Genomic DNA, 23,023 nt, shown 5'->3' on the forward strand with positions numbered 1-23,023 from the left:
CTAATCTAAAAATGCCTGATTGCTATCAGAGGGCTGAGTTTATCCTGAACATAACATTTCAGAGTGGATTCCAGGCTTAATTCATACTGGTCTCTTATCATATTATTCCCTCTGCTGGCTTTGTCTGTGTCAGTTGATCAATGGGAATTTTAACTGATCCAACCATGTTGTGGTGAGGACTGTGTCTATCTTCATGTCCCTGTTTCCATCAGTTATTTCATAGCATGGTCCCAGATCTGTTTACTGCATTAACAAACTCAATACTCTGAGTTTAAACTTCAAAAAAAGGACCAGCACATCCTACAGACACTTCTGTAATTTAAATTTAAGTGTTGGCAAAACATTAAAAAAAACAGATCTGGTACATAGAATAATTCTTGTTGGGGTTTGGAATGTTGAGCTAGAGTCAGTTTTGTGCTGATGTAGGTTAACCACAAAGTTTAAAGGGAATATTAAATGATTGTATATTTTGATGAGAGGGATAAATAAAAATCCTCAGTGCTCAGATGAAACTCCTTGACACGCATGCAACACATCTCCCAATGGATTTCTCTTCATTTGTGTGGCATTGAATACGTATAGATAGAATATTACATTTGTTCCATCTTGAAACATCAACAGTAGCATTCACTTTTTCTATGCTCAGGCCTATTTCTGGGTTTTACATTCCTGGAACATGGGGCCTTTTAATTGTAAGGAAATTGCTTCAAAAGGAATTGCTAAACATGGTTATTCAAGAATTTCTTTTCAGTTTCTTTCCTCCCCTTTACTTCACACCGGCTTCATCAGAAGATACAACACGATTCATGTGTTTCCCTTCAGAGTTAGGCTTCGCAGCACCTTGAACAAATTCTTATCAATTCCCAAATCTCATCAATATTCTGACCAAAAGGAAAATGGGAGCAGCAGGCACATACATCCTTCAGAAACTTCTGAAATGGAAATAAAGTTTAGGACCTACTCACTGATCACCGGCTAAATCTTTTTCATGTATTCCACATCCTTTAAGTAAATTACCTTTGAATTGGAATAGATTTTTCCCATTTGAACAAAAGCGCCTGTGACAAGCCTGTGGAGAAAGAAGAAAAGGTGACTTGTCAAATAAAACCACTGTAGCCTTTAACAATAGTGACAGCTTAGATCTATTATTATCAAGGAGAAGCATGCTAGAAAGACACTGTAAAGAAGATAGTATTTAATGCTACTAGTCACAGTGGCTGTGGAGGACACCCTCTGATCATAAACATCTCCCGCGGAGAGCTAGTAGTGCACTACCCCATAGGGCTCTGGTAAAAATTAGTACACTACCCCATTAGGGCTCTGGTAAAAAGTAGTGCACTAAATAGGGAATAGTGTTCCATTTGGCATGCAGTCGATATACACACTGAATTAGATTTTTCCCTAACTGGAGTTTCACATCAGGTCCATCTGGTACATTCTGTACGTCAGGCAGGCCGAGCTGTACGTCGGGCAGTCCATAGCTTCTCTCTCCAAAACAACAGAGGGAAGGGGATCCTTTCATTCCCATGTTAGCTCCATGCTAGCAGCCCAACGACCTAGCAGCTCAGCAGCCTAGCACTGTGCTAGTTCAACATGTCCACAAAACCCTCAGAAGACTCTGCTGCAGTAGTTACAGTAATATGGAAAAGAACAAACAAAGCAAGAAAAAACCCATTATTCAGCAGTCCATCAATCAGTTGGTGTGTGCTACAGTGTTGAAGCTAGGCTTGGCTCTCTCATCCCTCCAGGGCTTTGAGAGGGAGGGTGGACAATGAGCCTGTCATAGTGGATGAAATCAATGTCCCCATGTGCTCTGGCAGCTTTCATGGCTGGGATAATTGATTTCCTCTTCTGGCGCACAGCTTCAGGATTGTCCTCTTTGACTAATTCTAAAATTCTTTGGTCTTTCCGGAACAGTTACCTTGTACTTGAACCTCAGGAACTTGACCACTATCGGTCTGGGGCCTGTCACCTGGGCCGGTGGTGGGTTTTCCAGTCCCATCTTCAGTTTTTCCGAGATCATTTCCCCCACTTTGTCCTCAGACTCAATCCAGGTCTCATGTGATTCTGTCCACAACAATGTTGTGTTCCCCCTTGATTGTCCCATGAGATAATCAGATTTCTCCGTCATGGTTATCACGGATTCACATACAGAAATGATGTCCTCTCTCAAGGACTTTTGTTGTCATCTTGCTGTTCTCCTGATTAAAGTCATCGAGCTGACCCTGGGAAAACTGCAAACTGTTCTTCAGGTTCTGGACCTCTCTGGTCAGGTCCATTCTTTTATTAATTGAATCCACCAGTGTTTGGACAAAACACTTGAAGCTATATTCTTGTTGTTGTAACAACTGCTTGTAGAACTTTTTTGTTTGATTTAAAGATCTTTCACCTGTGATAGAGCCACCACTGTCCTCAACAGTACTCCCACCAGCTTTGGTCTTTGTTATGGTAGCAATGTAGGCAATGCTGTTACCCCTCGCAGTTCCAGACAGGGCAGGTCGCAGGGCAGATGGAAACATCAACAAACAGCAGGGATTCAAACAGTCACACTCCCGGGACAATCTGTGGTACTAGCCACATATTTCTTTGAGTATCCCATAGACAAGCATTTGAATGGACTGTGACCTCAAAAAACATTTTTGGGATGGATTCTCCTCGGGTTTTTGCCTGCCATATCAGTTCTGTTAAACTCACAGACATTATTGTAACAATTTTAGAAACTTCTGAGTGTTTTCTATCCAATTATATCAATTATATGCATATCCTAGCTTCTGGCCCTGAGTAACAGGCAGTTTACTTTGGCACGTCAGTCATCCGAACTTCTGAATACTGCCCCCTAGCCTTAAGAAGTCTTTTTAAACCACACGTCAATAAAAAAATGCAACCCCTAAAATCAAATGTGGTGTTCCACAGGGATCGAGTCTTGGACCTCTATTATTTCCAGTTTAAACTAATGATCTGCCAAATGTATCAAAACTATATTGATGTGTTGTGTTCTCGTCCACTGTCTCTACTTCACACTGGTGGGGACTCTGAGGAATAAAAGTTTACGAAGAATGAACACTGTTATATTATCTGCTACAGATGATGGATAGTTGTACCAGCGTGTATATGAACAGCGTTCTATTATCTTCCACAGCTGATGGCTAATTGTACCAGTGTGTATATGAACAATGTTCTATTATCTTCTACAGCTGATGGGTGGAGAGTTGAGGTTCATGTACCTCTGTGGCAACACGCTCCCCGGTTCCCTGCGTGTCCACGCAGCCCCAGTGGTGTCAGACGGGCGGTGGCACCACGTCCTTCTGGAGGTCAATGGCACCATCCTCAGACTCACCCTGGACCACATTCACTCAGCCCAGGTCGTCCTCTCTAAACCCTGCCATCTGATGCAGCCCCATGGGGCTCTGATCCTCGCTGGCCACCCTGGCCCTGGTTCTTCTCCCACCACCACCCCCACCACCACCACCACCTCTACAGAGACCCAGGCCTTAGCCCAGACCCGAGCACAAGGCTTGGTGGGCTGCCTGGAGGGTATGGAGCTGAATGGGGAGCCCATCAGGACAGAAGAGAATAAGGAGTGGAATGGGCCTGGGAGGAGGAGGGTGTTTGGGGTCTACCAGTGCTGTGTCAACCAGGTCAGGATGAACAGCTGTGACAGTAACCCCTGTCTGAATGGAGGAACCTGTGAGCAGGAATCAAATGGAGGTCAGTTTCTTAACCTTGGCATATTATATCACTCCCCAATAGTGTCAAGCTCTACAAACAACACAAATAACATTAAGCCTCTACCCACAACATTCAAGGTCAGGGTTAAGTTAACCGTGTTAGCAACTCATGATTTGTGCGGTAATGAAGTCATAGTCATCACGTGGTAAAGGCATGTAATCATATAGCATAGGGTGAGAGAGAGGACTATGTTCCATCCTTGCATCTGTGCGTTTTTACCACTGTATCATACACTTAATGCACCTCCTAGCTAAATGGAACAGGAAATGCAAAGGATTCTCTCTAAGGAAGTTTGGAGGCCCTGTGTTGCCCATTCTGCCCATTACATTGCAATGCTAAACATGCTAAACACCCACCGTCTGTAACCAAAAGATAAGAAACATTTCTAGAGAAAATGTTCTCAAATGTTTTGCAATGTCATTGTGATATTTGTCATTGTGATATTTGTCATTGTGATATTTTGGCATTGTGATATTTGGCATTGTGATATTTGGCATTGTGATATTTGTCATTGTGACATTTTGTGGCTCTGTAAAACCATTCTCTCCGCTTGGTGAGGTGGATATGAAGGCAAACAACAGGCTGTGAATAATATGCTGTGTATTGGGAACAACATGTACAGTCATGGCCAAACGTTTTGAGAATGACACAAATATTAATTTCCACAAAGTTTGCTGCTTCAGTGTCTTTAGATATTTTTGTCAGAAGTTACTATGGAATACTGAAGTATAATTACAAGCATTTCATAAGTGTCAAAGGCTTTTATTGACAATTACATGAAGTTGATGCAGAGTCAATATTTGCAGTGTTGACCCTTCTTTTTCAAGACCTCTGCAATCCACCCTGGCATGCTGTCAATTAACTTCTGGGCCACATCCTGACTGATGTCAGCCCATTCTTGCATAATCAATGCTTGGAGTTTGTCAGATTTTGTGGGGTTTTGTTTGTCCACCTGCCTCTTGAGGATTGACCACAAGTTCTCAATGGGATTAAGGTTTGGGGAGTTTCCTGGCCATGGACCCAAAATATCGATGTTTTGTTCCCTGAGCCACTTAGTTATCACTTTTGCCTTATGGCAAGGTGCTCCATCATGCTGGAAAAGGCATTGTTCATCACCAAACTGTTCCTGGATGGTTAGGTGAAGTTGCTCTCGGAGGACGTGTTGGTACCATTCTTTATTCATGCCTGTGTTCTTAGGCAAAATTGTGAGTGTGTCCACTCCCTTAGCTGAGAAGCAACTCCACACATGAATGGTGTCAGGATGCTTTACTGTTGGCATGACACAGGACTGATGGTAGCTCTCACCTTGTCTTCTCCGGACAATCTTTTTTCCGGATACCCCAAACAATCGGAAAGGGGATTCATCAGAGAAAATGACTTTAGCCCAGTCCTCAGCAGTCCAATCCCTGTACCTTTTGCAGAATATCAGTCTGTCCCTGATGTTTTTCCTGGAGAGAAGTGGCTTCTTTGCTGCCCTTCTTGACACCGGGCCATCCTCCAAAAGTCCTCGCCTCACTGTGCATGCAGATGCACTCACACCTGCCTGCTGCCATTCCTGAGCAAGCTCTGTACTGGTGGTGCCCCGATCCCGCAGCTGAATCAACTTTAGGAGACAGTCCTGGCGCTTGCTAGACTTTCTTGGGTGCCCTGAAGCCTTCTTCACAACAATTGAACCGTCACCTTGAAGTTCTTGATGATCCGATAAATGGTTGATTTAGGTGCAATCTTACTGGCAGCAATATCCTTGCCTGTTAAGCCCTTTTTGTGCAAAGCAATGATGACGGCACGTGTTTCCTTGCAGGTAACCATGGTTGACAGAGGAAGAACAATGATTCTAAGCACCATCCTCCTTTTGAAGCTTCCAGTCTGTTATTCGAACTCAATCAGCATGACAGAGTGATCTCCAGCCTTGTCCTCGTCAACACTCACACCTGTGTTAACGAGAATCACTGACATGATGTCAGCTGGTCCTTTTGTGGCAGGGCTGAAATGCAGTGGACATTTTTTGGGGGGATTCAGTTCATTTGCATGGCAAAGAAGGACTTTGCAATTATTTGCAATTCATCTGATCACTCTTCATAACATTTTGGAGTATATCAAATTGCCATCATACAAACTGAGGCAGCAGACTTTGTGAAAATTAATATTTGTGTCATTCTCAAAACTTTTGGCCACGACTGTACAGTCCATGTGAATAATATGCTGTGTATTGGGAACAACACGTAACATGTGAATAAAATGCTGTGTATTGGGACTAACATGTAGCAACAAAGCCTACAGATTTTGAGACGTAGTTAATTGATATTTGTTCTGAGATGTACCTACAGTATACTTAAGGTACATTATCTATCATCCCTTCAACAACAACAGATGTAAATTCAGTCACCAATATGAAAATACAATGTTGAACAAACGACCGTGTTTTAACACTGTCCTATTGTCTATAAAGTATTATTCGAATTGTTCTACAGGGAAGTTGAAACTAGAGTAGTGGGGTGCAAACTGAATAACCAGACCTCACGACAACTAGATGTAACCGAACTGTCTAACCTATATTCCACTTTTTAAAATAGTTCCTACCCTGTCCTTTATTAGAATCTCTCTGCTGTTACTAAGAGAGTAAGAGAACTTTAAAGGTGTTCTAGAACTTTGACCATCTTCGGAAGGCTGATCTCTCTTCCTGTTTATATGTTTGTTTACCCTCCAGGGTTCCGCTGCAGCTGTCCAGTTCACTTCTATGGCCCCCGCTGTGAGCTGGACAACAACCCCTGTATCTCCCAGCCCTGCGCCCACGGTGGGGTGTGCGTGCCAAAGAGTCAAGGTTACATCTGTAACTGTCAACTGAATATGGCTGGAATCAGGTATGTCTATCTCCCACATAGCTATCCCTCTCATCCCTGCGGCCTCTGTAATGCTGTCAGTCCCCCCCCCCCACGTTTCTCTCATTTTTAAAACCTCCTCACCTGCCAAATCAAATCAAATTTTATTGGTCACATACACATGGTTAGCAGATGTTAATGCGAGTGTAGCGAAATGCTTGTGCTTCTTGTTCCGACCGTGCAGTAATATCTAACAAGTAATCTAGCAATTTCACAACAACTTACTTATACACACAAGTGAAAAGGAATGAATAAGAATATGTACATATAAATATATGGATGAGCGATGGCCGAACGGCATAGGCAAGATGCAGTAGATGGTATAAAATACAGTATATACATATGAGATGAGTAATGTAGATTATGTAAACATTATATAAAGTGGCATTGTTTAAAGTGACTAGTGGTACATTTATTACATCCAATTTTTTATTATTAAAGTGGCTAGAGATATGAGTCAGTATGTTGGCAGCAGCCACTCAATGTTAGTGATGGCTGTTTTACAGTCTGATGGCCTTGAGATAGAAGCTGTTTTTCAGTCTCTCAGTCCCAGCTTTGATGCACCTGTACTGACCTTGCCTTCTGGATGATAGCAGGGTGAACAGGCAGTGGCTCGAGTGGTTGTGTCCTTGATGATCTTCTTGGCCTTCCTGTGACATCGGGTGGTGAAGGTGTCCTGGAGGGCAGGTAGTTTTCCCCCGGTGATGCATTGTGCAGACCTCACCACCCTCTGGAGAGCCTTACGGTTGTGGGCGGAGCAGTTGCCATACCAGGCTTTGATACAGCCCGACAGGACGCTCTCGATTGTGCATCTGTAAAAGTTTGTGAGTGTTTTCGGTGACAAGGAAAATTCTTCAGCCTCCTGAGGTTGAAGAGGCGCTGTTGTGCCTTCTTCACCACACTGTCTGTGTGGGTGGACCATTTCAGTTTGTCCGTGATGTGTACGCCGAGGAACTTAAAACATTCCACCTTCTCCACTACTGTCTCGTCGATGTGGGTAGGGGGATGCTCCCTCTGCTGTTTCCTGAAGTCCGGGTAGCCATTTGATTACCTGTTCAGGAATCTTATGGCTTGGGGGTAAAAACTGTTGAGAAGCCTTTTTTATGTACTAGACTTGGCATTCTGATACCGCTTGCCATGCGGTAGTAGAGAGAACAGTCTATGACTGGGGTGGCTGGGGTCTTTGACAATTTTTAGGGCCTTCCTCTGATACCGCCTGGTGAAGAGGTCCTGGATGGCAGGCAGCTTAGCCCCAGTGATGTACTGGGCCGTACGCACTACCCTCTGTATTGCCTAGCAATTGCCGTACCAGGCAGTGATGCAACCAGTCAGAACCAGTCAGGATACTCTCAATGTTGCAGCTGTAGAACCTTTTGAGGATGTCAGGACCCATGCCAATCTTTTTAGTTTTTTGAGGGGAATAGGCTTTGTCGTGCCCTCTTCACGACTGTCTTGGTGTATTTGGACCATTCTAGGTTGTTGGTGATGTGGACACCAAGGAACTTGAAGCTCTCAACCTGCTCATCTACAGCCCCGTCGATAAGAATGGGGGCGTGCTCGGACCTCCTTTTCCTGTAGTCCACAATCATCTCCTGAGTCTTGGTTACGTTGAGGGATAGGTTGTTATTCAGGCACCACCCGGCCAGGTCTCTGACCTCCTCCCTATAGGCTGTCTCGTTGTTGTCGGTGATCAGGCCTACCACTATTGTGTCGTCTGAAAACGTAGTGATGGTGTTGGAGTCGTGCCTGGCCACGCAGTCGTGGGTAAACAGGGAGTACAGGAGGGGACTGAGCACGCACCCCTGGGGGGCTCCAGTGTTGAGTATCAGCGTAGCAGATGTGTTGCTACCTACTCTCACCACCTGGGGGCGACACATCAGGAAGTACAGGATCCAGTTGCAGAGGGAGGTGTTTAGTCCCAGGATCCTTAGCTTAATGATGAGGTTTTTTTTTTTTTTTTTACCTTTATTTAACTAGGCAAGTCAGTTAAGAACAAATTCTTATTTTCAATGACGTTCTAGGAACAGTGGGTTAACTGCCTTGTTCAGGGGAAGAACGACAGATTTTTACCTTGTCAGCTCGGGATTCGATCTTGCAACCTTTCAGTTACTTTGAGGGTACTATGGTGTTGAATGCTGAGCTGTGGTCAATGAATAGCATTCTCACATAGGTGTTCCTTTTGTCCAGGTGGGAAAGGGCAGTGTGGAGTACAATAGAGATTGCATCATCTGTGGATCTGTTTGGGCGGTATGCAAATTGGAGTGGGTCTAGGGTTTCTGGGATAATGGTGTTGTTGTGAGCCATTACCAGCCTTTCAAAGCACTTCATGGCTACGGGTCTGTAGTCATTTAGGCAGGTTGCCTTCGTGTTCTTGGGCACAGGGACTATGGTGGTCTGCTTGAAACATGTTGGTATTACAGACTCAATCAGGGACATGTTGAAAATGTCAGTGAAGACACCTGCCCATTGGTCAGCACATGCCCGGAGCACATGTCCTGGTAATCCGTCTGGCCCCGCAGCCTTGTGTATGTTGACCTGTTTAAAGGTCTTACTCATGTCGGCTGTGATCACACAGTCATCTGGAATAGCTTATGCTCTCATGCATGCCTCAGTGTTGCTTGCCTCGAAGCGAGCATAGAAGTGATTTAGCTCGTCTGGTAGGCTCGTGTCACTGGGCAGCTCGCAGCTGTGCTTCCCGTTGTAGTCTGTAATAGTTTGCAAGCCCTGCCACATAAGACGAGCGTCGGAGCCGGTGTAGTATGTTTCAGTCTTAGTCCTGTATTGATGCTTTGCCTGTTTGATGGTTCATCGCAGGGTATAGCAGGATTTCTTATAAGCTTCCGGGTTAGAGTCCTGCACCTTGAAAGCGGCAGCTCTACCCTTTAGCTCTGTGCGAATGTTGCCTGTAATCCATGGCTTCTGGTTGGGGTATGTACGTACAGTGACTGATGTGGTGCACTCCTCAATGCCATCGGAAGAATCCCGGAACCTGTTCCAGTCTATGATAGCAAAACAGTCCTGCAGTTTAGCATCTGCTTCATCTGACCACTTTTTTATAGACTGAGTCACTGGTGCTTCCTGCTTCAATTTTTGCTTGTAAGCAGGAGTCAGGAGGATAGAGTTGTGGTCGGATTTACCAAATGGAGGGCGATGGGAGATCTTTGTGCGCGTCTCTGTGTGTGGAGTACAGGTGATCTAGAATTTTTCCCCCTCTGGTTGCACATTTAACATGTTGATAGAAATTAGGTAGAACAGATTTAAGTTTCCCTGCATTAATGTCTTCGGCCACTAGGATCGCCGCCTCTGGGTGAGTGGTTTCCTGTTTGCTTTTTTCCTTATACAGCTGACTGAGTGCGGTCTTAGTGCCAGCATCTGTCCAGATCATGTCCTTTGATTTGTTGACATTGAGAGTGAGGTTATTTTACTGACAACACACTCTGACGGCCCTCACCTCCTCCCTGTAGGACGTCTTGTTGTTGTTGGTAATCAAGCCTACCACTGTAGTGTCAGCTGCAAACTTGATGATTGAGTTGGAGGCGTGCATGGCCACTCAGTCATGGGTGAACAGGGAGTACAGGAGAGGGCTGAGAACGCACCCTTGTGGGGCCCCAGTGTTGACGATCAGCGGGGTGGAGATGTTGTTCCCTACCCTCACCACCTGGACCAGGACCCAGTTGCACAGGGCGGGGTCGAGACCCAGGGTCCAGATGGGTCCAGATGGGTTAGGGCAGTGTGCAGTGTGATTGCGATTGCGTCATCTGTCGACAAATTGGGGCAGTAAGCAAATTGCAGTGGGTCTAGGGTGTCAGGTAGGGTGGAATTGATATGATCATTGACTAATCTCTCAAAGCACTTCATGATGACGGAAGTGAGTGCTACGGGCGATAGTCGTTTAGCTCAGTTACCTTTCTTGGGAACAGGAACAATGGTGGCCCTCTTAAAGCATGTGGGAACAGCAGACTGGGATAGGGATTGATTAAATATGTCCGTAAACACACCAGCCAGCTGGTCTGCGCATGCTCTGAGGATGCGGCTAAAGAGGCCGTCTGGGCCGTCAGCCTTGCGAGGGTTAACACGTTTAAATGTTTTACTCACGTTGGCTGCGGTGAAGGAGAGCCCGCAGATTATGGTAGCGGGCCGTGTCAGTGGCACTGTATTGTCCTCAAAGCGAGCAAATAAGTTGTTTAGTGTGTCTGAGTGCAAGACGTCGGTGTCCACATACCTCTCGTGTCTGGGCCGTTGAATTGCGACTCTACTTTGTTTGTCTCTATACTGACGCTCAGCTTGTTTGATTGCCTTGTGGAGGGAATAGCTACACTGTTTGTATTCAGTCATGTTTCCGGTCGCCTTGCTGTGATTAAAAGCAGTGGTTCGCGCTTTCAGTTTTGCGCGAATGCTGCCATCATTCCGCGGTTTCTGGTTGGGGAAGGTTTTAATAGTCACTGTGGGTACAACATCACCAATGTGCTTGCTAATAAACTCGCTCACCGAATCAGCGTATACATCAATGTTGTTGTCTGAGGCTATCCGGAACATATCCCAGTCCACCTGATCAAAGCAATCTTGAAGCGTTGAATCAGATTGGTCGGACCAGCGTTGAACAGACCTGAGCATGGGCGTTTCCTGCTTTAGTTTCTGTCTATAGGCTGAGAGCAACAAAATGGAGTCTTGGTCAGATTTGCAGAAAGGAGGGCGAGGGATGTCTTTGTATGCGTCGCGGAAGTTAGAGTAGCAATGATCCAGATGGTACAGTTGTTCTGATTCTTTAAGACCTCCTCACCTGCCATATGGTACAGTTATTCTGAATATTTTTGGTTAGTCACAGAAAATATTACACATGCCATGCTCCTAGATTGATTGGCTCAGGGGCTGGAGAACAGCATATGGCATTTTGTACATTTAAATCTCCCCAAACTGATTAAGCCTAATTCTGTTGTTTGTCCTCCTTCCTTCCTTGAGTGGATTGTACTGAAAGCAAAACCCCTAATTTCCGTTCTCTGCAAGTTTATGGACAACAAAGTATTCTTCTGCTTCCACTTCTTTAGGTGTCAGAGCCTAATCGACGGATGCTCCCCCAACCCTTGTCTAGGCGGGTACAATTGTACCTTCTCCGGGGGCTCCATCCACTGCGACCCTCTGCCCCAGGTATTGTAACATGCTAAACTAAAGTACACATAATACTCTGTGTAACATATCTGGTTTTAGTAGGAATAGGGTAAAATTGCCCTAGATGCTGATATTGGGTCAGTTTAGCCTTTTCCCCACTAATGGTAAAGGTTATGACTGGGGGAGGGGAAGCTGATCCTAGACCTGTACATACAGGAAACTTCACCCCTGGAGAATTTTAGTAAAGCCAGGACTGGCTCCGCTATGGGGCCCATAACCCATAGTTTTATTTTAGTTTTTGTGAACTCAGTCAGGGTCTCAAACTTTCTGTTGAGAGTTAGGGTGGGGGGTCCCAACCAAATCTCAGCCTTAGACGGCCCTGAATAAAGCTAACCAAAAGGTGTCCTGTCTCATCCTCAATACAGGTGTACGCCGGGCTGGGCTACATCGAGATAGTGGAGATCTGTGCCAGCTTGATGGGGGTTTTCTTCCTGGTCGGTGTCTTCGTCTGCGTCCGCAAACGTTATGTCCAACAGAAGAAGAAGCCTGTCTGTGTTCAGGACTCCAACGGTTACTTCCAACCCAGTCTGGCCAAATCCATGATGGCCGACACTCCAAAAGTCAGCCCAATAGAGATGAACATGCTGATGGGCTCTGGTAACGACCTAGATAACATACACAGTCCCTTCAGATCTCTGAGGCCTTGCAGCCAGATGGACCTGGGGCTGGGGTCCCAGGTAAGCCTAAGGGCCGGGAAGCAGAAGCCACAGGGGCCTGTGGTGTGTAGTGTGGCCCCCAACCTCCCTCCTACACCTTCATCCATCTCTGACAATGAGTCCATCAGGAAACGTCACTGGGATAAGGACTATGAAGGTGAGTTAATTGAATAAACTTTAATAATCTCCCTGAGGGGAAATTGGAGGGAATACTTTAAGCTAACTGTCTGAGTTTTTACTTTATTGATAACTGTGGTAATAACTGTAGTAGTAGCTTACTCAACCTGCCGGGCCAGTCTTCACTTTATCCAACAATAAGTGACAGCATTTCATTGAGATGGTCAATGAGACACCCAAAAGGACAAGTGTCTGAAGGTGAATGATCTGGAGATGTGGAGAATATAACAAAGCATTATTCATATTATACTCCTTCTCACTTTGTCCTTTAGATCAAAACAATGGAGGTTACTCATCCATACATGAATGTAATCCATTATCAGTTGTGATACATACAGAACATGTGGCGTTGAGCAATAGTTTGATCAGGCAGGCAATTCCTGCAGAGGATAAGTGTCAAGGTGTTGAATTTTAATAGGTTTTTCATCACTCAGAGGTTATAATACCTTACCTATAATGAGTTTAAGGAGTTTTATAACCGACAAGGACACTTTGAAAATTGGTATGAAGATCTTCTGAAAGGCGATTATACTGAAGGACTATGGTGAATGATAATGAGTGTATCTCTCTCTTTTCCCTGCCGTTCAGTCTACCCTGCCGATCCTGACTACTACGGTCGACCAACCCCCTCGGTCCAAGAGTATCCCCAGGTCCAAGAGTTTCCCCAGTTCGACATTGTGGAGGACACCTACGGCTCTGTGACCGCATCAATAGACTCACGTAGAAACTCTCGCTTCGGCGGATTCCCGTTTCCCCTGGAGCGCTCTGACCGCCGTGCTCCCTTACCCCCCTGTTACAGTAACCAGAACCTGGATGACTTCCTGGGGCCTGACGGTCTTCCCTTACCCAGCTCTCAGTGCCCCAACGAGTACACTGCCATCAGTTACTATCCAACGCAACATGCACACAGCATGGACAATGTGTCGCCAGGCTACCGGCGCCTCAGCATGCGCCTCAGTGTTGCCATGCCGTCCTACGCTGAGTGTAACTCTCCTCCTCCTCCCCCTCCACCCCAGCAGGCTAGGCATGCAGGACGGAACTCTCGCTGCTACAACGGGTCTGACATGGTGGAGAGCGACTATGGAAGCTGTGAGGAGGTCATGTTCTAGAATGTTTTAGAGTGTTCTATTCTCGAGTTAAAGATACAGTGTTCCCTATCAGAGTTCTCTTTCAAGGAGAGACTGCAACATTTCTACGAAATAGTTGATTCTTGAACATTCTACGAGGTGAATTTATTATATTCTATACAGTCAATTCTTAGAATGTCTCCATAAAATGTGATTGATCGGCATCTAAGTGGGCTTGACATTCAGTAGAGTAAATGAAAGAGTCACTCACCTTTTGTTTCGCAAGGTTGAACAGTATTACAGCATGTTTATCTGAAACTATGGCAACAAGGCCACGCAACACAAAGATATGCTGTACTAAATGCTGCAGCAATGTCGAACTCACTCATCTAGACCACTCTCCATCCGAGGGGGAGAGAGACTGGCTTTGGGTGAAACCAATTCCAATAAGAATGAATATGCCTAGACAACAAGGTCAATCAACACTGACCGTATAAAAAGAGTGGGTTTACATAAAAATAAAACAAATCCTATAAGAATGAATGTGCCTACATTTCATGCAGAAAATTGCTCCATTTAATACAATAATAACAACCATAATAACCATAAAGATGTCACATAGAGTAATACAGTTCCTATTTGTGACCTCACCATTCAGTGATATGGTGTGCGTCTCAAATAGCCCCCTATACCTATGGACCCTGGACCAAAGTAGTGCACTACGAAGGGAATAGGGTGACGTTTGGGACGGAGGTCATATGTGAAAAAATAAGGAAGGGGACTGGATCCTAACAGTAAGAAGAAATCCAAACATTTTATGAATAAGTAGATAATAAATATTCACAAATATTACACGTGTTTGTTGTAAAACAGGTTGTCTATTCAATATAACTTTAATCGCTGATATTGCCAATTGTGTAAATAGTGCATAGTGTGGAAGTATTCTGACTGATCTCAAAAAACATTTCTCAGAATTGTAACGGTTGGTGGTATTTGGTTGTAAACAGTATTTTGAGTACGAACACATACATGTTGTATCTAATCTGACTGTCTATAGCCCAACACATAAATGTGGTATCTAATCTGACTGTCTATAGCCCAACAGTACAGAATGTTGTATCTAATCTGACTGTCTATAGCCCAACAGTACAGAATGTTGTATCTAATCTGACTGTCTATAGCCCAACACATAAATGTGGAATCTAATCTGACTGTCTATAGCCCAACAGTACAGAATGTTGTATCTAATCTGACTGTCTATATCCCAACAGTACAGAATGTTGTATCTAATCTGACTGTCTATAGCCCAACACATAAATGTGGTATCTAATCTGACTGTCTATAGCCCAACAGTACAGAATGTTGTATCTAATCTGACTGTATATAGCTCAACACATAAATGTGGTATCTAATCTGACTGTCTATAGCCCAACAGTACAGAATGTTGTATCTAATCTGACTGTATATAGCCAAACACATAAATGTGGTATCTAATCTGACTGTATATAGCCCAACACATAAATGTGGTATCTAATCTGACTGTCTATAGCCCAACACATAAATGTGGTATCTAATCTGACTGTCTATAGCCCAACAGTACAGAATGTGGTATCTAATCTGACTGTCTATAACCCAACACATAAATGTGGTATCTAATCTGACTGTATATAGCCCAACACATAAATGTGGTATCTAATCTGACTGTATATAGCCTAACACATAAATATGGTATCTAATCTGACTGTATATAGCCCAACACATAAATGTGGTATCTAATCTGACTGTCTATAACCCAACACATAAATGTGGTATCTAATCTGACTGTATATAGCCCAACACATAAATGTGGTATCTAATCTGACTGTATATAGCCTAACACATAAATATGGTATCTAGTCTGACTGTATATAGCCCAACACATAAATGTGGTATCTAATCTGACTGTCTATAGCCCAACAGTACAGAATGTTGTATCTAATCTGACTGTCTATAGCCCAACAGTACAGAATGTGGTATCTAATCTGACTGTCTATAACCCAACACATAAATGTGGTACTGTATCTAATCTGACTGTATATAGCCCAACACATAAATGTGGAACTGTATCTAATCTGACTGTATATAGCCTAACACATAAATGTGGAACTGTATCTAATCTGACTGTATATAGCCTAACACATAAATGTGGTATCTAATCTGACTGTATATAGCCCAACACATAAATGTGGTATCTAATCTGACTGTATATAGCCCAACACATAAATGTGGTACTGTATCTAATCTGACTGTATATAGCCTAACACATAAATGTGGAACTGTATCTAATCTGACTGTATATAGCCCAACACATAAATGTGGTACTGTATCTAATCTGACTGTATATAGCCTAACACATAAATGTGGTACTGTATCTAATCTGACTGTATATAGCCCAACAGTACAGAATGTCTATGCAGCTATTATATATGTACAGAATATGCAGGCCTGTTATGATACAAGTCTGTTGTTTGGGCCTGTGTGCAGTACAGAATGCATTATTCCACATTAATTGTTTTTACATATAGTACATCTAAAGGTTTAACATATTCTACTGCTCAGTCATAGTACATTTAAAGGTTTAACATATTCTACTGCTCAATCATTTTAGACCAACAGAATTAACAAGTTGGCGGTGAAAAAGGTTGATACTGTAACGCAACATGACTGTTGGTTACCCATAAAACAACAAATACTGTGCTTCTACACCCAGGTACAAAACCAACATTGCTGTAACAATTTGTTAACACATTTCTATAAGAAAACAGAAAAAACCTGGGATAGCATTATCACTCAGTAATGTGTGTCCTCAAAAGCCTGAGTGCAACATTGGAAGCATGCATTAGGCCTGATTTGTGTGCTTGTGTTGTGTAATTGGTGACCAATTAAGTATTTTTGTGTGGAAAGGATATCCATCGCTTTGTTGTAGTGGTTAGTGCGCATGGGTTTTGAAAAAAAAATCTAGCATTTTCAGTTTGTATGTACAGAATGGCAGCTCATTGGTATGGAGACTGTGGTTGGTCACAGTTCCTTGCCAGTCTGTTGTGAGGGTTCCAGAACCAGGTTGGAAGTTTCCTGCAACCAGGAGGGAATAAGCAGGAAATCTGAGAATCATTCAACCAGGATTTCCGGAAAACCAGAGAATTTTTTGACAAAATTACCAGAATTGTGCAAACCGAGGGGTTATCATGATATCCCAATGTGTTTATATGTGCTGTGTATGTATGTGCTAGTCCAATGACTTCATATGAATGTATTTTTATGTGTATTATTTTGGTATCAATGTGAGGTATTATGAACCCCATGTTATTTAAGTTGTTTCTCTGTGAGAGATTTTAAGTCATGTTGTATTCCCATTTTGTTTTCAACACTGTAAAGACACCATGAATAAAATATGATCTTATAGTAACAATGATACTTTGTCAGTAATTATTGTAATACTTGTATGTGTAATGCACTGATGCTTTTGAATTGACGTCTATAACATTGTCACAAGGTTCTAACCCCCCACATATACATGCAACGCCAGCGGTGACCACAAGGAGACACAATTTTATGATGTCAAAATAACTTCCCTTACCACCAACATAATGTTCAACAATGCATTATCATATTGGTAGAATAAAACTCCCTTCTCCTTCAAAACATGTATAATTTTACAAAACAATTTCCCTTTGTGAAGACCAGATGTTTTTTCCCACATTACGCCTACTCGGACACACTGTGTCACGGTCATTTGTCTCTCTAATTTCAATGTCATTTTTTTTCTGAGTTCCCAGTAGTCTTGAATGCACTGAAGTCGGAGATTTCCTATTTCCCGAGTTCCCAGTTGTTTGAACACAGCATTAGTCTCAGCAAAGGGAGGGAGAGAACAGCAGAGGGTCCGCCTCTCACAGTCCCTGACTGCTCTCTCCTTCCTTTCCTCCGGTGAGACTGAGTGGAAAGAGGGGACATCGTATTCCATCTGATGGTGAAACTCGAGTCGCACCGCATCTGCCTCATGCACACAATCATGCTGATCTTATGACCAGAGAAAGTTAAATATTCCCCTATATTGATAGACACGACGAGCTGCTAATAACAACAAAAAAGCAGAGCTATCGATACACTTGGCTACACATTCATTGCAGCACCAGGGGAAGTAGGGAAAAGCAGGTTTTATGTTTTGTAATAGTGTTGAATAAAAACCTTGTTGACAGTGCTTAATAAAAACTTAGACATGAACTCACTCATCAAAACAGCAGCTCTTCGCTGTATTCTTTGACAGTCTCTCTCTATCTCTCTGGTTAAGGTTTTAAAAGTTATGAATCTCACATACTGTAGGCTAGTATGAAATGTTGCTGTGGTCGGGGTTGTGGAAACTGTAGTCACGGTGATTTGAGCTATCCCATTGGCCAACACAGTAGGCACACTCGATTTAGTCACAGATCTCTCCATCTGACTGGTAGGCCGAGTTTGTCTTCTCTCCGTCTGGTAGGTGGACTGGTAGGCCGAGTTTGTCTTTAAAGACAAATGAAATGGTTCGACACGGGAACACTTTGACTACCCGGTACACAGGGCTTCTGAATTTCAAAAAAGGAGCGCAAGCCTTTATAGTTGGCTTTTCTACAGAAATGTTTGGTGATCAACTAGGTTGGTGACCACGGATTTAGATGGGTGACTGAGGGTTGAGAAATCTCAGAGGCTCAATGTTCTGTACCCTGGTCTACAGTAGTGCACTACCCTATGGGCCCTGGTCAACAGTAGTGGTCTATAAAGGGAATAGGGTATGTTTTGGAACACATCACACTCATTTTGGTGGGTAATTGAACTACATAAAAATGACTTTGACATGGGCCTGAACTTTCCCCTAATTACCAAAATGATATTGCTACATTCACAGCAATGCAATTATAGTAATCATAATTATATCACTCCCAACATGCACGCACGCACGCACACACACACACACACACACACACACACACACACACACACACACACACACACACACACACACACACACACACACACACACACACACACACACACACACACACACACACACACACACACACACCCCCCTGGTTGGGGTGGAGGGTGTTGTTAGTCAGCAACATCCCCTCACTGACAACCCTGTCTTTAGACCTGCTGTGTAGTAAGTCATCACATCCACCCAGCTGTCAATCACTCCCCAGGCCTGTCAGTCTCCATCAGGCTCTCAGACACTACCCTCTCTCTAAAAACATGACACCATTGAAATACTAGCCTCTCTAAAAACATGAAACCATTAAAATACTAGCCTCGCTCTAAAAACATGACACCATTGAAATACTAGCCTCTCTAAAAACATGAAACCATTGAAATACTAGCCTCTCTAAAAACATGAAACCATTGAAATACTAGCCTCTCTAAAAACATGAAACCATTTAAATACTAGCCTCTCTAAAAACATGAAACCATTGAAATACTAGCCTCGCTCTAAAAACATGAAACCATTGAAATACTAGCCTCGCTCTAAAAACATGAAACCATTGAAATACTAGCCTCGCTCTAAAAACATGAAACCATTGAAATACTAGCCTGTCTAAAAACATGAAATCATTGAAATACTAGCCTCGCTCTAAAAACATGACACCATTGAAATACTAGCCTCTCTAAAAACATGAAACCATTGAAATACTAGCCTCTCTAAAAACATGAAACCATTGAAATACTAGCCTCTCTAAAAACATGAAACCATTGAAATACTAGCCTCTAAAAACATTAAACCATTGAAATACTATCCTCTCTAAAAACATGACACCATTGAAATACTAGCCTCTCTAAAAACATGAACCATTGAAATACTAGCCTCGCTCTAAAAACATTAAACCATTGAAATACTAGCCTCTCTAAAAACATGAAACCATTGAAATACTAGCCTCTCTAATAACATGACACCATTGAAATACTAGCCTCTAAAAACATGAAACCATTCAAATACTAGCCTCGCTCTAAAAACATGAAACCATTCAAATACTAGCCTCGCTCTAAAAACATGACACTATTCAGCCACTACACTCTCTAAAAACATGACACCATTCAGACAGGAAGAGGTGTTTGCGTGTTAAAATGAGAGTAGTAGGTAATTGTAGAGAGCGACATCAGGACATTGTGGTTAACTATTGAAGCTGTTACCCAGTTGGCATGCTCATTATGCATTACAGAATCAAACAAAGCATACCAGCCTGGTCTCAAGAACTAGACGTAACATAGTATATACACTGCTCAAAAAAATAAAGGGAACACTAAAATAACACATCCTAGATCTGAATGAATGAAATAATCTTATTAAATACTTTTTTCTTTACATAGTTGAATGTGCTGACAACAAAATCACACAAAAATAATCAATCGAAATCCAATTTATCAACCCATGGAGGTCTGGATTTCACACTCAAAACTAAAGTGGAAAACCACACTACAGGCTGATCCAACTTTGATGTAATGTCCTTAAAACAAGTCAAAACGAGGCTCAGTAGTGTGTGTGGCCTCCACGTGCCTGTATGACCTCCCTACAATGCCTGGGCATGCTCCTGATGAGGTGGCGGATGGTCTCCTGAGGGATCTCCTCCCAGACCTGGACTAAAGCATCCGCCAACTCCTGGACAGTCTGTGGTGCAACGTGGCGTTGGTGGATGGAGCGAGACATGATGTCCCAGATGTGCTCAATTGGATTCAGGTCTGGGGAACGGGCGCGCCAGTCCATAGCATCAATGCCTTCCTCTTGCAGGAACTGCTGACACACTCCAGCCACATGAGGTCTAGCATTGTCTTGCATTAGGAGGAACCCAGGGCCAACCGCACCAGCATATGGTCTCACAAGGGGTCTGAGGATCTCATCTCGGTACCTAATGGCAGTCAGGCTACCTCTGGCGAGCACATGGAGGGCTGTGCGGCCCCCCAAAGAAATGCCACCCCACACCATGACTGACCCACCGCCAAACCGGTCATGCTGGAGGATGTTGCAGGCAGCAGAACATTCTCCACGGCGTCTCCAGACTGTCACGTCTGTCACATGTGCTCTGTGTGAACCTGCTTTCATCTGTGAAGAGCACAGGGCGCCAGTGGCGAATTTGCCAATTTTGGTGTTCTCTGGCAAATGCCAAACGTCCTGCACGGTGTTGGGCTGTAAGCACAACCCCCACCTGTGGACATCGGGCCCTCATACCACCCTCATGGAGTCTGTTTCTGACCGTTTGAGCAGACACATGCACATTTGTGGCCTGCTGGAGGTCATTTTGCAGGGCTCTGGCAGTGCTCCTCCTGCTCCTCCTTGCACAAAGGCAGAGGTAGCGGTCCTGCTGCTGGGTTGTTGCCCTCCTACGGCCTCCTCCACGTCTCCTGATGTACGGGCCTGTCTCCTGGTAGCGCCTCCATGCTCTGGACACTACGCTGACAGACACAGCAAACCTTCTTGCCACAGCTCGCATTGAGTGCCATCCTGGATGAGCTGCACTACCTGAGCCACTTGTGTGGGTTGTAGACTCCGTCTCATGCTACCACTAGAGTGAAAGCACCGCCAGCATTCAAAAGTGACCAAAACATTAGCCAGGAAGCATAGGAACTGAGAAGTGGTCTGTGGTTACCACCTGCAGAACCACTCCTTTATTGGGGTTGTCTTGCTAATTGCCTATAATTTCCACCTGTTGTCTATTCCATTTGCGCAACAGCATGTGAAATGTATTGTCAATCAGTGTTGCTTCCTAAGTGGACAGTTTGATTTCACAGAAGTGTGATTGACTTGGAGTTACATTGTGTTGTTTAAGTGTTCCCTTTATTTTTTTGAGCAGTATATATATATATCCGGGACACTCAAATTAGTATGCAAAAATGAAAGAAGGGTGTTTGGACCAGGTGGGCGTATATAATGCAAACGTCTAGCAAGCCAAAGAATTTGTTCTTAACTGACTTGCCTAGTTAAATAAAGGTTACATTTAAACCAAAAAAATTACATTTGTGTTTGAATCTTATCACGGACAACTTGAGCATTTTTGCCTTTTTAGCCATTACAGTGAGAGGTATTCTACTGTCTAGTCTTTCCATAGTCCATAGTGATTACAGTGAGAGGTATCCTACTGTCCAGTCTTTCCATAGTCCACAGTGATTACAGTGAGAGGTATCTCTACTGTCCAGTCTGTCCATAGTGATTACAGTGAGAGGTATCCTACTGTCTAGTCTGTCCATAGTGATTACAGTGAGAGGTATCCTACTGTCTAGTCTGTAAATAGTGATTACAGTGAGAGGTATTCTACTGTCCAGTCTTTCCATAGTCCATAGTGATTACAGTGAGAGGTATCCTACTGTCCAGTCTGTCCATAGTGATTACAGTGAGAGGTATCCTACTGTCTAGTCTGTCCATAGTGATTACAGTGAGAGGTATCCTACTGTCTAGTCTGTCCATAGTGATTACAGTGAGAGGTATCCTACTGTCCAGTCTGTCCATAGTGATTACAGTGAGAGGTATCCTACTGTCCAGTCTGTCCATAGTCCACAGTGATTACAGTGAGAGGTATTCTACTGTCTAGTCTGTCCATAGTCCACAGTGATTACAGTGAGAGGTATCCTACTGTCCAGTCTTTCCATAGTCCACAGTGATTACAGTGAGAGGTATCTCTACTGTCCAGTCTGTCCATAGTGATTACAGTGAGAGGTATCCTACTGTCTAGTCTGTCCATAGTGATTACAGTGAGAGGTATCCTACTGTCTAGTCTGTCCATAGTCCACAGTGATTACAGTGAGAGGTATTCTACTGTCTAGTCTGTCCATAGTCCACAGTGATTACAGTGAGAGGTATCCTACTGTCCAGTCTTTCCATAGTCCACAGTGATTACAGTGAGAGGTATTCTACTGTCTAGTCTGTCCATAGTCCACAGTGATTACAGTGAGTGTAACGGCTGTCGTCTGAAGAAGTGGACCAAGGTGCAGCGGAGTTAGTGTTCATTATTAGACTTTAATATAAACAACGTGAACACTATACAAAACAAGAAAAGCGCAAACCGACAGCAAACAGTCCTGTCTGGTACAAAACACTGACAGAAACAATTACCCACAAACCCAAAGGAAAAACATGCTCCTTATGTGTGACTCCCAATCAGCAGCAACGAGCTTCAGCTGTGCCTGATTGGGAGCCACACACACGGCCCAAAACAAAGAAATACAAAACATAGAAAAAGGAACATAGAACGCCCACCCAATGTAACACCCTGGCCTAACCAAAATAAAGAACAAAAAACCCCTCTCTATGGCCAGGGCGTTACAGTACCCCCCCCCAAAGGTGCGGACTCCGGCC

General features: G+C 43.7%; 1 protein-coding gene across 1 annotated transcript in view; it reads left to right on the forward strand.

Moving 5' to 3' along the window:
• The window catches only part of LOC115205717 (protocadherin Fat 2), an 81,434-nt gene extending 64,309 nt beyond the window's left edge, over positions 1-17,125 (forward strand). The window contains exons 24-28 of the mRNA XM_029771983.1: positions 3,195-3,708; positions 6,437-6,590; positions 11,654-11,753; positions 12,140-12,587; positions 13,196-17,125. Coding sequence (XP_029627843.1) covers positions 3,195-3,708; positions 6,437-6,590; positions 11,654-11,753; positions 12,140-12,587; positions 13,196-13,716 — 1,737 coding nt within the window. The 3' untranslated portion in view covers positions 13,717-17,125. The remainder of the gene's footprint in view (positions 1-3,194; positions 3,709-6,436; positions 6,591-11,653; positions 11,754-12,139; positions 12,588-13,195) is intronic.
• Positions 17,126-23,023: the final 5,898 nt, after the last annotated feature.

This window comes from Salmo trutta, chromosome 13 (genome assembly GCF_901001165.1).
Source record: "Salmo trutta chromosome 13, fSalTru1.1, whole genome shotgun sequence".
In the NCBI taxonomy this organism is placed as follows: domain Eukaryota; kingdom Metazoa; phylum Chordata; class Actinopteri; order Salmoniformes; family Salmonidae; genus Salmo; species Salmo trutta.